Source organism: Falco punctatus (assembly GCF_963210335.1).
Source record: "Falco punctatus genome assembly, chromosome: 8".
Classification (NCBI taxonomy): Eukaryota; Metazoa; Chordata; class Aves; order Falconiformes; family Falconidae; genus Falco; species Falco punctatus.
Window position 1 is genome coordinate 19,325,144 of NC_137588.1, and position 13,726 is coordinate 19,338,869.

The following is a 13,726-nucleotide window of genomic DNA, read 5'->3' on the forward strand; positions in this document are numbered from 1 at the left end:
AATGCAAACTATAAAGGCACGATGCTGACTTTTCAATTAAATGCTTTTTGATCTAAATGTACAGTCCTGGACAGCAAAAATGCCGGCAGCCGGGCTGGCTGACATTTCTCGCACCAGAACATCTTGAGAATTCCACAGTTTTGCTCTCTTCACGCTCGCTGGCGTTTTAGCGGAAATTTTCATCTTGCTTTAAAAAAGCCGATGTTTCTCACAAGACCGTTGGTTCTTCCCGCGCAGCAGGTAGGCACAGCCCCGCCGAGGCTGAGGAGGCGCAGGCCGGCCCTGCTGGGCCCTCCCCGGGCACAGCCCGCTCGGGGCCGGGGCAGCCCGGTACCCCCCGGGGCCGCTTTCCCCACAGGGTCTCCTCAGCGGAGGGCTGTCGTGCGGGACGGCCCCGGCGGGTGACCGAGGGACGAGCCGTGTGAGGGAGGGGACCAGGGCCGCGGCCGAGGGGGCGCCGCCGGCCGCCCCGCCTGAGGGGACGGCGCTTCCCTTTGTGCCCCGGCGGGCGGCGGGCCGGCCGCGTTGCCATGGGAACCGTCCCGGCGGCTGCGGCGGGAGGAAGGCGGGTCGTGTGGCGGCGCAAGATGGCTCCCCGAGGCGGCGGGCCGCAGCGTGAGCGCGGGCGGAGGGGGCGGGAGGGGGGAGCTCCCCGCCGCTGCCGCGCGTCCCCGTCCGCCGTCCTCTGTCCCCCCCCCGCGCCCTGCCCTCCCCTCCCCTCCGCCCCGGGCCGCGGCCGCCCCGCTCCGCCCCGCGGCAGCAAGTGGCAGCGGCCGCCGGTGCCGCGGGGCGCCCTGACAGCCCCGCGCCCAACTTGTGTTGCAGGCGCGCCCCGCCGCTGATGCGAGAGCTGCCGCGCCAATGCCAGCCCCGCGCCGCCCGGCCAGCCCCCGCCGCCCCCCGGGCCCGCCCCGCCGCCGCCGCGATGGCTCTGACCTTGTTCGGTGAGTAACCGCCGCCTCAGCCCGGCGGGCGCGGGGCTGCCGGCCCCCATTGTCTGCGCACGGCAGCGCCTGGGCGTGGGCGCCGGCCCGGAGGGCTGCCGCAGGCCGGGGCCCGCCGCCCCGCGCCCCGGGCGGCTGAGGAGCGCAGGGCGCCCCGCGGGCAGCCCCCGGTGCCGGGCGCGGAGCGGAGCCGGCTGCCGGCCGGCCGCGGCGGGCGGGGGCCGACAAAAGTTGCGGCGCCTCAGTCAGCCCCGCGGTCGCCCGAGGAGCTGCGCGGCCGAGGCGCGGGCGGGCGGACGGGGACCCCGCGCCCCTGGGTGCGCCGGGTGCCGGCTGCGTTGGCCGCGACCGTCTGTCGCGTTCCCGCGGCGGTGTTTAACGGCACGGGCTGGTGGAAGGACGGCTTGGGAGGTCGGGAGCGGGCTGTGCCCGGCCTGAGACAGCGCGGGGAGCCGGTGTGTGGAAACTCGAGTTTTAACTGTTGAACATGCGGGGCCTCTTAAGTGAGGGTTAAGCTTGCTTATGCTTAATATGCTTAATTTTACAGTGGGGGGCGAGGAGGGGGGGAAGCAACAGACTGCTTCTAGTAAAGGTAGGTAAATGCAACAACTCGAAAGAAAGCAGAAATTAGCATGGCTAACATCGGTACAGAATAAACAGGATAGCAGGGGTGTTCCTTCTGGTAGGAGGCTTGTGCACCAGAAGTGGTTTCTAGCGAATAGGTTTAAGTGATGATTTGGAGTCTTTTCATAGTGTTCAGACTGTGGATTTTACTTCCCATGTAAACAAATTGCTCTCTTTCATTCATCTCGTGATTCTTGGGCTGGTACAATTTCTTAAAAGAATAAACATGGTTTTACGGCTTTTCTTAAAATTTGACACCTGCTATATTATTATGGCATATTAAGCCCCATCTAAAAACAAGTTTAGCACGTGTTGCAAGATAGTTCTCCGTCGATAACGTCTATGCGGTATTTGATTTAGCTACGGTGCTGTCACTTGAATTTGTATTTCCTGACTGAGTTTTTCAGGATGCGAAAGGTAGTAAATTGTAATTCACATTGCAGTAAACTGTCTCAGTCATTATAGGCCTGATCTTGTTATTGAGTTCATGTGAGCCCCCAGACTTCTGGAGGAGCCGGTGCAGGTAGGGGGGCCCTGCACGTTGACGGTGGCAGGGCTGGCATCCAGCTCTTCACCTTAGACCTGCAAGTCAACATGGGGTGCTCAAATGGCAGATTGTCTTTGTGAAATAGCCTCCTGTGCATATTACATTGTATATCTTTGTAACTTCAGCTTGTTAGGAAAAGGCATAGGTGGTTACCCAGGTGCTCAAGGACCACTTAACCAAAAATCAAAGTTTTAAGCTATTAAAAATACACACTTTTCTCATGGTGAGTAGTTAATGTGTCATTACAATCTTTGGCTCCAAAAATTAAGAATGTTTTAATTTCAGCTTTTAAATAAAGTGGTACTCCAAAGTCAGGAACCTGGGGTTTTTTTAAGCTTATGTGATTCTTCTTTCATTCACATGTATTTTATCTACTTAATGACATTTTCTGTTAATATAAATCTGCATTACGAAGTAAATTGAATTAGGTGGTTTTGTGTGCAATCACACCTGTTGTTAGAGGAAATGACATTGATACATGTAAAAGATAATGAGCAGAGATGATAGAGTGCGGTACCCTGCTGTGCATAGGTTTTAAACAGTATCTTGCCAAGGGTAAAACCTCAAGATTTCATCCTTTTAAGAAAGCACAAAGTGACAATAAAACAATGCAACATATAAGGCTAACCTGTGTCAACAAATGAATGTGGTGCCTTTCATAAATATAAAATCTTTACAGTATGTCTTAAACTACGAATGCAAGAGTGTAAGTGGGAGTTGTGTAAATGCAGAAAATGTGCAATATGTTTGTAGATAAGATTGTGATTAACGTACGGTTGAGTTAGCACAGCTTACTGTATTGCCATGTGTCCTCTGAGCTGAGGTAGCTTGCCGCACTTTGTCTCTTAGTATATAACAAAGACAGACTACAATATGCTTGGTTTAAACCTGAGGAGTGTTCAGGCTTTATCCTGAATTTTGGCTGCCTTTGGATAGTCGCATATTGAGTTACTGCACCAAAGCTGACCCATAGTAACTCATTAAAAATATAACTCACAAAAGAGCATTTTTAAATTTGTTTCAATGTAAGCCCCTACCAAAGCAACACCAGCAAATCTGGAGAAAGGCAGAATTAGTCTGTCTGAATTAATGTATCTGCTTTGAGGGATTAAGCACCTATAATTGTACTAATTTAAATTTACACTTATCTTGTACCAGTAAAACTGTTCTGAGCAAACTGATCCTGAGGGAGGTGTTTGCTTTGCTTCTGCTCATTCACATAATTTCTAGGCTGAATATTGCATTTTTTTTTTTCCTAACCCATAATGGTATATCACAGTGAACCAAATATCACACATTTTAGGGCTGCTTCTAATAGGATGTGCTACAAAGTGTATAAAACTTGAGATAAATTGCCATTTCAGCTTGAGGGGGGAAATCTGCCAAGTTTGCTGGGTCCTTTTCAATTAATGTGTGTATGGATGTGAGCACAGCAAGAGAGAGGAGAGGGATGGGAAGTGTCATAACATGCTTTCTCCATGCTCTTGATACTGTTTTATGGCTATTTTGGTGCATAGTCCAAAGATTGTACTGAAAGGGGGTGGAGTGACGTTGTGGATTCTGGAATAAAATGGACTTGTAGTTATCAGGTAGTTGAGAGGTCAAGGATGCCTTATTTTTTCTACTTGGCAGAAGAGTGGTTGGGATTTTCCTGTTCCTGTTGGAAGTTGCGCTTTGCTGCTGTCCTCAGAGCAGCACCATGTAGCTGCTGGAGCACTAAATGCAGTTTGCACCTTTGAGGGGGCACCTTGAGACTCTTTGGAAAGTTGGTTGGGAAAAAAAACCCAACAAACTTCTGGTGTATCAGCATCATTTTTATGCAAAAAAAAAGGCTGTTACCCTTGGACTATATGTGTCTCCTGACTTCTTACTCATTTTCAGTTACATCTTATTGTTCAGATTATGATGCAACATCAAAGCACAAAGGAGGGAAATGTTAACACTCTTCACTTTCTCAGCCTTAGTTATTTCAAAATTTTTCTCTTCATCTTGTCATATGCTCCTAATCAGGACGTTCCAAAGTATCCTATGCTGACTGTTGGTTGTATGGAAGGTGACAGGGAGCTGCCCATATTCCCACAACACAGTTGTACATCTGATGAGTCTGTGTGTGGTGTGGGTTATGGGGGAGAGGAGGTGATCGGCTCCACAGAGATGGAGAGGGGGAGCTGCCCCTGTTGGAAGCAATCAGAGATGGGAAAGCATGGAAGTTTTAGCTGTTACCTATCGACCATGTTGGCTACTTCAGGCAGAAGTGTTGCCCCAACAGGGTTCATAACAAAGTTACGGTGGCAGAAATGGCCTGTTGTGACCATAGGTGGTCACCCACATGTGACACAGATTTTTGTGGTACCCGTAGAAGTAGGGTTTCGGCAGTATGTTGAGTTTGTGTTCTAGTGGCCAAGCACTTCGATCTTGTACTAGGACTGCATCAGCAGAAGGCTGAAAGACAGTTAGTATTGAAAAAGTGATCCGAGAAGTGTGCATGTGGGGGGAAGCTGCCTGATCCTGTTGTGATCCTGTTGTTTGTTGCAAATAATAGATGTGATAAATTTTATATTGGTGAATTGCCTACCAAGAGTTGATGGGGATTTTGAAAGTGTCTTTGTTCACAAAACAGTGCCAACTTTCACACCCAGTGTGTGTAAATGTCTGGAACTTGAGCAGACATCCAATTCTAGTGCTGTTTTTTGTCCTACAGCAGATTCACATTCCCTTACAAAAGCTTATGGTGATTACAGATGTAGCCTCCTTTTTCTTTCTAACCATTTCTTCCTGCTTTCTGCAGCAGCTGGAATGGCATATTAACCACTGTCCTCTGCCATTTCAGCACAAAGTCCAGTGGCTTCATACCCAGCCTTTGTGGAACTGGGCTGACACCACTTGCCTTTTAGCAGGGAAGGAGCTGAAGGATACCCACAGGTTCTGCTCCGCTGAATCCCTGTGAGGCGTAGCAGCTTCAGAGAGACAGGAAGAGCAATCATAACGTTTCTATGGCTAGACTTCCTAGAACCCATCTGTTAATACCCTAAGCTGTGAGATCTTGCGGTGACATGGCTGAGGTGTGTGCTGTAATTCCACTTGGATGACTCAAGTATGGGAAAGATAACAAACAATGCAGAGGAAAAAGGAAGTGTTAAGTTATCCCATCGCTACTGCTGTTTGCTTGTGTCTTTGAATGTCCTGAGACATGTTTAAAGAAAGTCAGCTTTATACTTTGAAAGAAAAAATAGTTTTATGTTACATTTTAGTGCCTGTGAGTTGTCTTTAAGTTTTATGAATTCCCTTTCTGTTCATTTGTTTGCTTATCAACTCTCTGGTGTGAACAAAGGAAGACTTTTCAAAACGGCCAGGAGAGATCTTCACGGACATATTTGTCATTAGTTATTCATGCTCTTGCTTTCTTGCCTAGAGCCTGCCAATGGATAAGAACTCACCCTCCTGAATATTGGTTAAGGGATGAGAAGTGAAGCAATTCTCTTTTAATCTTTGAAGTGCTTGCACTCTGATGAGTGGGTACAGATGAATGGGATTAGAGACAGAGCTGTAGTCAGCATGACAGATAGGGTTATTTAAGGAGATGATGAACAAGGGCAGTTTTAAAAGAAATTTATAGGGAAAATATCAGATGGAAAGAAACAAGCAATACAGGCAGGAAGGGTAGGGACAAAGAAACCAATTATACTTCCATTTCAGGTGTCCATATATTGAAAGTGCATGCAAATATTAATTTGCCCACTTAACAGAATTCATTTCCACAGCTGTGAGCTCTGGTGTCATACTGTACAGAAGTAATTTTCTATGAATCTATTTACTACTATCAGTATGAAGCAAACCTTTTGAAGTAAGTTCTTCCATACTTGAAATGCTAATTAACAAATTACTATTTTAAGTCCTATGCATCTGTGATTACTGTGCTCCATGCAAACTGTACTTACTGTCTCATGGCTGCTTTGAAAGGTAGGATATGCTTATGTTGGTACAAGCACATATTTTCTAATGTGACAGCCTTAGAAAGAAATTAAATTAATTAATTGTTCTCTAAATAAATGTTTTGCTTGCTTAGGGAAGGCTTTTAAATTTTTTGAGTGCTTGGTTAGCTTAGTCACAGGTATATAGAAAGTAAATGTTCCTTTAAAAATGGCTTTCAACAGGTAATGCCCGTGGATTCTCTGCAAGATAGGAAATACTTAGAAATTATTCAGCTTATTTCTTGTGTGATGTGCAGAGCCTCCTAAGAAGACGGAGTAAGCAGATCGCCTACAATTCAAGTTGTTCTGTGTGTCTTTATATGTGGCCCTGAACTATGCTTAAAACTTGTGGCTAGCTGTGACAGTAAAAGTTTACTGGCAGAGCCCTTGTAACCCTGTAAGAGTCAGTCTGTGCCAGAAGGGTGTTCTTTGAATCTATTCCTTAACTGAAGTAGGTAATGGAAGTGTTCATGGAATTGGAGCATTTATAGTAGGGCTTTTGTTGCTACAGGGAACATAAATGTGGAGTGCTGTAGGAATGGTACCCACCGCTGATGCTTCTAGGCCAAAAATAAAAAAAAAAAGCGTAAAGAATTTAATTGCTCATCTTACGCTCTTGAAGCTATTTTAATAGTGAATACATACCCCACATTGCACTGCCTATGCTAGATCTTTTTCAACAGTAAAGCAGTGAATTCAGAGTGATCTTTTCCAACCCAGTTGCAGTAGGTATTCTTGAAGTGCTTAGCCCTTCCTTAAAATACTTGGGTTTCATTCAGTACTGAGTGATACAGGCTAATTTTCAAGAAGATTTAAGCATTCAACATCTACCCACAATAGGAACTTCAAATAGTCTAATTACACAAAATAATTTAGGGACATTAGTACAATGTTTGAGGTTTTTTTTAGCAAGATGTAAAAATGAAGGTGATTTCTTAAAAATGGAAGCCATGTGAGAGAGAAACTAGATCTTCCGTCTTCCATTCATGTGTCTGGGAGGCAAAGTGTCCAGGTGCTGAGAATGATAAGATTATTTTCTTCCAGGTGCTATGCTAACCTTACCTAATTTATAGAACCTAATGAAGCAAATAAAGAGAGCAACTGTGAAAAGGTTTTGCTGGCAGTCCAATCTCAAGAAAAAGAAAGAAAAAAAAAAAACCCAGAAGGAAAACCTGCATAGGATCTGGGAAAAGGAGATGCATCTATTAACTAGTCAATTGCTGTTAACTGATCACAACACCAGGGAAGTGATTTGAAAACTTAGAAATGAGGATGAAATAACTTCAGCCATGGCTTCTCAGCTTAGCATTTAGAAGTCTGCTTCATGCAGTGGCTGGCATAAAATTGTGTTTTCTATTAATTTTGTATATTGTATAAGAGTCTTAAGAAATCTGAGGTTTGACAATTGTTGCTGAAGATGGAAAGGCCAGGTCCAATTGTTTGTACAAGTAATGAATTAAGATGAGGTTTTGGAATTTTCGCCAAGAAGTTCCTCTCGCGAGATCGTCAGCTCAGGCACACCATTGAAAAAATGCATCCCTTTCCTCCTTGGCATCGAGTGACCCACTATGAAGTAGAGTCAGTCTGCATAGTACAGAATCTCATCCCTCATCCAATGGAATGTGAAGTGAAATACACTCTGGATCTGAGGATCCAGGAAGCGTTCTCAAGCTTTGGTGATGCACGTTTCACATCAGCTAAGGACTGATGTTTCAGGCCTAAATCTGGGTTTTCTTCTATTTGTTTTTGACTCATCTGATCCTTTCTGCCTTGTTGGGTTTGGGGACTTTATTCTGTTACTAACTCTCTCCAAGAGTTCTTAACTGTTTTTTTAGATGTACTAGAAGATTTCCATGTGATAGAAAGCATGTCTTAGTGTCAAGAATGTGTTTACATACAGTGGCAGCACTGTAGTTATGAGTTAGATACTACTTTAATCAGTAAACTCAAGGCATAAACCTAGTACAAGCCTTTTGGAAGACTGTGTTATTTTTGCCAAATGAAAGCACGTTAATCGGGATGCTCCAAGGGTGCAGGCAGGCATAGGTGACTTCTCTCGCAGTGTAACAGTCAGCCAGCAATGCATTGTTAGACAAGGCTTTCTCCTTTTTCTGAAACTGGGTCTTAGGAGCTGCATCTCAGGCTATTTAGCTGCTCCACCTTGTGGACAGAGATCGTTCGGTTCTGCACTAACGTGTCTTCAGACAGAATGGAATAAAACAGAGCCAGGACCTGCCTCAGGGGCTCTTTTGTAGTTATTAACAGAATATGAGATGCTTCCTGCTTCCTTGTAAAAACATGAAGTGTCCTAGTTGTCATTTCAGTGGGGTGGATTGTATCTGCCTTGTATGTCTTCATAAATGATGGCAGAAAATAAAAAACCCTCTAGATTTTGCTTTTTTTTGATTCAGTCTTGAAACAAGGAAAAGTGTAATTTAAAATCACTGAGCTATTTGGTCTTCTGAAGCATTTAACAATACAGCTAGGACTTCATAATTTCATGGCATCTGGGCCTCAAGCACCCTCGCTAGCCAGACCCAAGAAGATGCTGAGAAGAGTTCCTGCAGTTCTTCACGGGTTTAGCTGTACAGTGGGTTAGTGGGTCAATGTCCTGGTTCTAGTCAGGGGGAAAGGCATTGATCACACCCAGCTGGGAAGCCAGCAGTATCTACTGCGTGTGCAACAGCCCTGTGAATGTGAGAAAGCTGATTGACATATGACATTTCCAGCACTCAAAATATTCATCTTCTGTCTGAATGAAAAACGTGATGTTCCTGAAGTGATTTCAGTTACTGGAAAATGTGTTCATAAAATCCTGTTTATTCTTGTGGGAGTCTGATTTCCATGGTATATTTTGATACATTTGTCCCCAGATTTTTTTTTTTTTTTTTTTGTGACTTTGTTAGCAGTTCTGTGATAAGCATCATAGAGAAACTGTCAGGGGTGGTTGGCTTTTGGTTAAAAATTTTGTTTATTGCTGATAGAATGTGGTCTGTTTTTTCACATGACTAAATCTTAGTCTCCTGGAAGAATGTATTAGGAAAACTGTATCCCCAGGTTGCGGACCACTGTTGTAGTTACAAGCTGGACCTTGCTGCACTTTTGGTCTTGGTCATCTCTGTGAAGAAGCCCAGTCACATCCATTTTTGGTGCAGATGACAGGATCTGACACTGTTGAATACATCACGTGGTTAGGGCTGGATGTTCCTGATGCTGATGGGAAGTGGTAGTTCCCTCTCTGCTGCACTCCTCCTCTCCATCTCCTTCCTGCTTCCTTTGTTGCAAGAGCAGCTGCTTATAGGCAGCCTTGCCATTTAAGAAGCTGAAATAAAAACATTGTTTCTGACCTTGATCAGAAACTGAATGTCCTGGAACAGCTTGCTTGTGGGAAATTCCTACTCCAGAAGTAAAGGTAAAACAATATTTCCTAAATACTGGAATTTTGTTGCCCACTGCATGGTGGTCTGCTACCATGGCTAGCAGAGCCACAACTGCAACCATTTAAATTATATAGCAAGCATGATAGAGCAGCATGTACTAAAGCCTTTGAGTACTGCTGCAGCAGTAGAGAAGAAGGTATCGAATTATTCCTCATGCAGAATAAATGGGGGACACTGAAAAATGGAGTAATAGTACAGTTCTGAAAAGCAAACCCAGTGCTTTAGTGTAGTACCTTGCTGTCACATTGGCTGGGTACAAGTCAGTCTCCTCAATACTGAATTAGTATCTGATACATATACAATCCAGAGCAGACTATAAAAGTTGCTGATAATTATTTGGTAGGGCGAGTCTTCGATACTTTTTTATTTGCACTTTATGGTTTCCATATGAATCTGACACAATGCTTCAGTGCAGTCTTGGATCATTTTTCATTAAAACACAAAACAACAAAAAACCCAAACCAACAGAAACACACACGCCACCCCCCCAAAAAAAACCCAAACCAAAACCAATAACAAACCCCAGAAAACCCCCAAACAGGATATAGTTCTTTCTCACCTCTGCCTTACTGGCTAAACATGCACACACAGGTGTATCTTCCAATAAAGAAAGCATGATTTTGACACAGCAGTTAATTGTACTGATTTCCTTTTCAGGTTTTTTCAAACAGTATATTTATAAGTGGGACTTGACAGTGTTGAAAAAATCTTCACTGGTTTAATAGAAGCAGAGAAGTATTTCAAAATAAAATAGTGATTCTTCTGGTGAGAAAACGTTCAGAAACTTTTGCATATTATTTCAATACCAGAGTTTACGTGGTAAAGGTATTACGTCAGGTACTTTTTTATTGAGTTTGTACATAACAAAGTAAATATTTGCAAGTATGTGAAGGAAAATTACCATCCTAAAAACAGAAGAGGAGGAGGTAACATCACAGAGTGTTTCCAACGGTGAGTTCATATGCGTATGGCTGTGCTATTTGCTTTATTGTGGTTTTTGGGGAGCTTCTGGCTGCACTGCATATCTGCCCATTCCACATCATGTCAAACCAAGCTGTGGTCACAGCATCCCTGTCTGCCCCTCCTCAATGGCAGACCAGCAGGTTCATCAGTAACTGAGTGGAGCATCTCTTACTCCTTAGCTTTTATTGAAAGTGCACTGTGTTAAGAAGATATCCTTGACTCTCAGATGCACCTCCAACCATGTCAGACCAAAGCAAGATGATAATTTTGTCCTAACTAGCTCTTCTGCAGGTTCAGAGTTTGCAGGAGGTGAAATGTAGCCCCTGTGTCGCTGCTGTCCTGAAGCATGGTGAGCCCTGGGGTGGGACAGGTTATGCTGTGCTCCTGGGTTGGTAACTCGCAGGGATGCCTCTAAAAAGCCTCTGAGATTAGTGAGTCTAAGGGAGAGCTCACACTGGCTAACTCAGCTGCTAAGCTTGTTGGCATTTTTTTCCACTTCGTAGAAAGGTCTGTGAGAAGCAGGAAGAGCTTTTTTCTGCTTCTTAAATGCTTTGTTGATGGGGTAGCTCTTCTGTTAGTCATGACTCTTAAATATAAAGACTCTGCCTTTTTTGGAAGGCATCTTTCTTCTCCCGTTGCTGCGCAAGAGCAGCCATGGAAGACACAGACAGGGTTTGCTGTGTCTCAGAGCTGTATTAGCATTTGCCCTTATTTCTGTACAGAAATCCTTTGTATTTCTCAATTGTCTCTGACAATTGCTAGCAGCATTCTGGGAGTGTCTGTATTTGTTTTCCCATGCTGCCAATTGCCATGATAGGGTTCTTTTTATAAAGCCAAAGTGGAGCTAAAGACACCAAAAGAGCTGTTACCTAGAGAGGCAATGCTGGCTGGGGGTTTATTGAGTTAGGGAGACTTGGGAATAGAGATACTGATCTTTGAGCTGTAGGGTGATCTCATCTACGTGGACTTCTGCTTCTTTCACCAGCAACTGTTCCTATTTTCTGTTGAGGCATCTTGTTCTTTAGGACAAAGTCTGTTTTTCACTTGTGGACAGTCCCATGGGATCTCAGTTTCAGTAAGGATGCATCTCCAGAAATGCAGCTGATAATTGTTGAAAACCTCCTGTTTAACATGGTGCCACGATAAAGTGAGAGGTAATAAACCCACATTTCCATTATTTGCAGAGCTATTTGTCTTTCTTCTAATTAGTGGAAAGAAGGAGGAAGAACTTCAAAACAGAGACAAGAAAACCATCTGAATTAATTTTCTTGAGGGGGAAAGAAACGTATGGAGTTGCCCAGAAAAGGACTTGGAGGTTATCTCTGAGCATTGATCATATTGAGCTTTCCAGACAGCTCTCCTGTTCCCTCTGGGCGGCGATAAACCTTTGAGCTCAGCTCTCCTTTCAGCAGCCTGTTCCCAGCTCCACTGCTCTGCTTTCATCCACCCAAACGCAGAGGAAACAGGACAAACTGGGGGCCCATGCAGAAAACCTGTGCTTGCAGAGCTGCTAAACTACATTCAAGATGATTGTTTGGCTGCTGTTCCAGCCCCACTTTGCATTGGGTGGCGCAAAAGAGGACCCAGAGCACAACTTCTCCACGGACTGGACCTCACACCTGCTCATTCTCCTTTTCCTTGTTCCTGCCTAGTGCAGCAGGTGAACTTGCTGAGGAGGAAGAGAGTTATGAAAAAGATGGATTGAATGCTGTAAACTGGGTGAGGCTGATTGGTAAATACCTTTTGCTGTAGTTATCTGACTGCACTTGTAATATTGAGCCATGGAATTGCCAAAAAGGAATGTGAAGTTTTCCGCTTTTCTACCTGGAACATCCTACCTTGTGCCGTTGGAGGCCTCTTGGATGTTTTGTAGGAGAACAGGAAGAGGTAAGGAATGACACTTGCAGCTTTCAGACTGGGGAAAAGCTCGCAGCAACTGCAAAATTACTTTTGGTGTAAAATCTTAATTCCAATTCAAGAAAAGGCATCCCACCATGTTGTGTTCATTTCCCTTTCCCTGACACTGCCAATAATGTTTTTAGGAGTTTCCTTCATGACACTGTACAACGATCATGGTTCCTGGCAAGGGTACTTGGTAGTCTGTCCTCCTTCCAGCCATGAGTGTTGATGTATATTGCATCTGTTCTGGAAATATGGACGTAAATACAAGCCATATTTTTGCATGAGCAATGGTGTGTATTATTGACGACTGTTTAAGAAAATGAAAAATCTGTTTGTAATAAGTATCGTAATAGGTTTGTTATAACTCTGATGGTCTGAGAATTTAAATTGGTCAAGTTTGGGGGAAGGAAAGGCAACAGCTTCTATTAGACCATCTGACAGAGAGGGAGATGTGCTTTGGAACATGTGAGTCCATCTTGAGGCCAGTTATAACAGCAGTCAGAAATCAGATCTGCTCTTAATTTTCTCCAGGTGACTCTGTTTTTTGCCTGAGCTGCTCATGGGTGGGTTTGTTTTGTTTTGTTTTTCCTTCAGAAGGCTAATGAGTGCACAGCAGCTATCTTGGTCTAAAATGCAAGGGAGGACAAGTTCTCAGCAGATTTTTACCGATGTATAAGGTGGAAGGGTAAATGTTGTGCTCTTTTGTGGTTCAGCTTTTGGTAAAACCACAATGCTCTATTTAAAAGTGGATTTTAATGACAGAAAGTGAACATAAGTTCATTATCTCAGTGCTGTGTGTGGAAAAAAAAATTAAAAGCAACCAAGTGAATGGTGATAAAACACGCCTCCCCGTTCAGCAATTTAGGGCACTATGCAATGGATAGAGAGGTTGCATTTCAAACATGCCTGAAAACTCATCCTTTATTTAGGGTCTCTTCTGCTCAACCTTGACTAGACAGACTTCTTATTCAGGGAAAGGGATTAATTTACAGCTAGAAGACACCTTTATGCCATATGATACTGTTCTTTTTTGTTATTAGGGTGACTGCTCAGAACATTTGTGTAATCCAGTTCCAATCAATATTCCCTGTTGGATACATTAGAGGAGTCAAGACAAAAATGTATTTTTGTGAATGCCTTGCGGCTGTGGCTATAACAGTTGTCACTGGCTTAAAGTTACATTAAAACTGATGTGCCCTTGTTGGTATTATTAATTTGGAAGAAGTAAAACAAGTGATGGGAAATGAGCTCAGTCTTTGTGCAGGCAGACTTTTAAAACAGAAGACAAAGAAGGATTTGTGGAAAGAAAAAATAGGAAAGGAAACATCGAGGGGT

The 13,726-nt window shown here is 44.1% G+C and overlaps 1 protein-coding gene across 5 annotated transcripts in view; it reads left to right on the top strand.

Moving 5' to 3' along the window:
• Positions 1-266: 266 nt before the first annotated feature.
• The window catches only part of CHN1 (chimerin 1), a 102,679-nt gene continuing 89,219 nt past the window's right edge, over positions 267-13,726 (top strand). The window contains exons 1-2 of one of the 5 annotated variants that reach the window (XM_080400543.1): positions 540-615; positions 826-944. In XM_080400543.1, coding sequence (XP_080256669.1) covers positions 842-944 — 103 coding nt within the window. In that variant the 5' untranslated portion in view covers positions 540-615; positions 826-841. Of the gene's footprint in view, positions 616-825; positions 945-1,416; positions 1,454-1,480; positions 12,377-13,726 lie in introns of those variants that run through there. The other 4 variants (XM_080400544.1, XM_080400546.1, XM_080400545.1 and 1 more) reach the window with 4 other exon arrangements.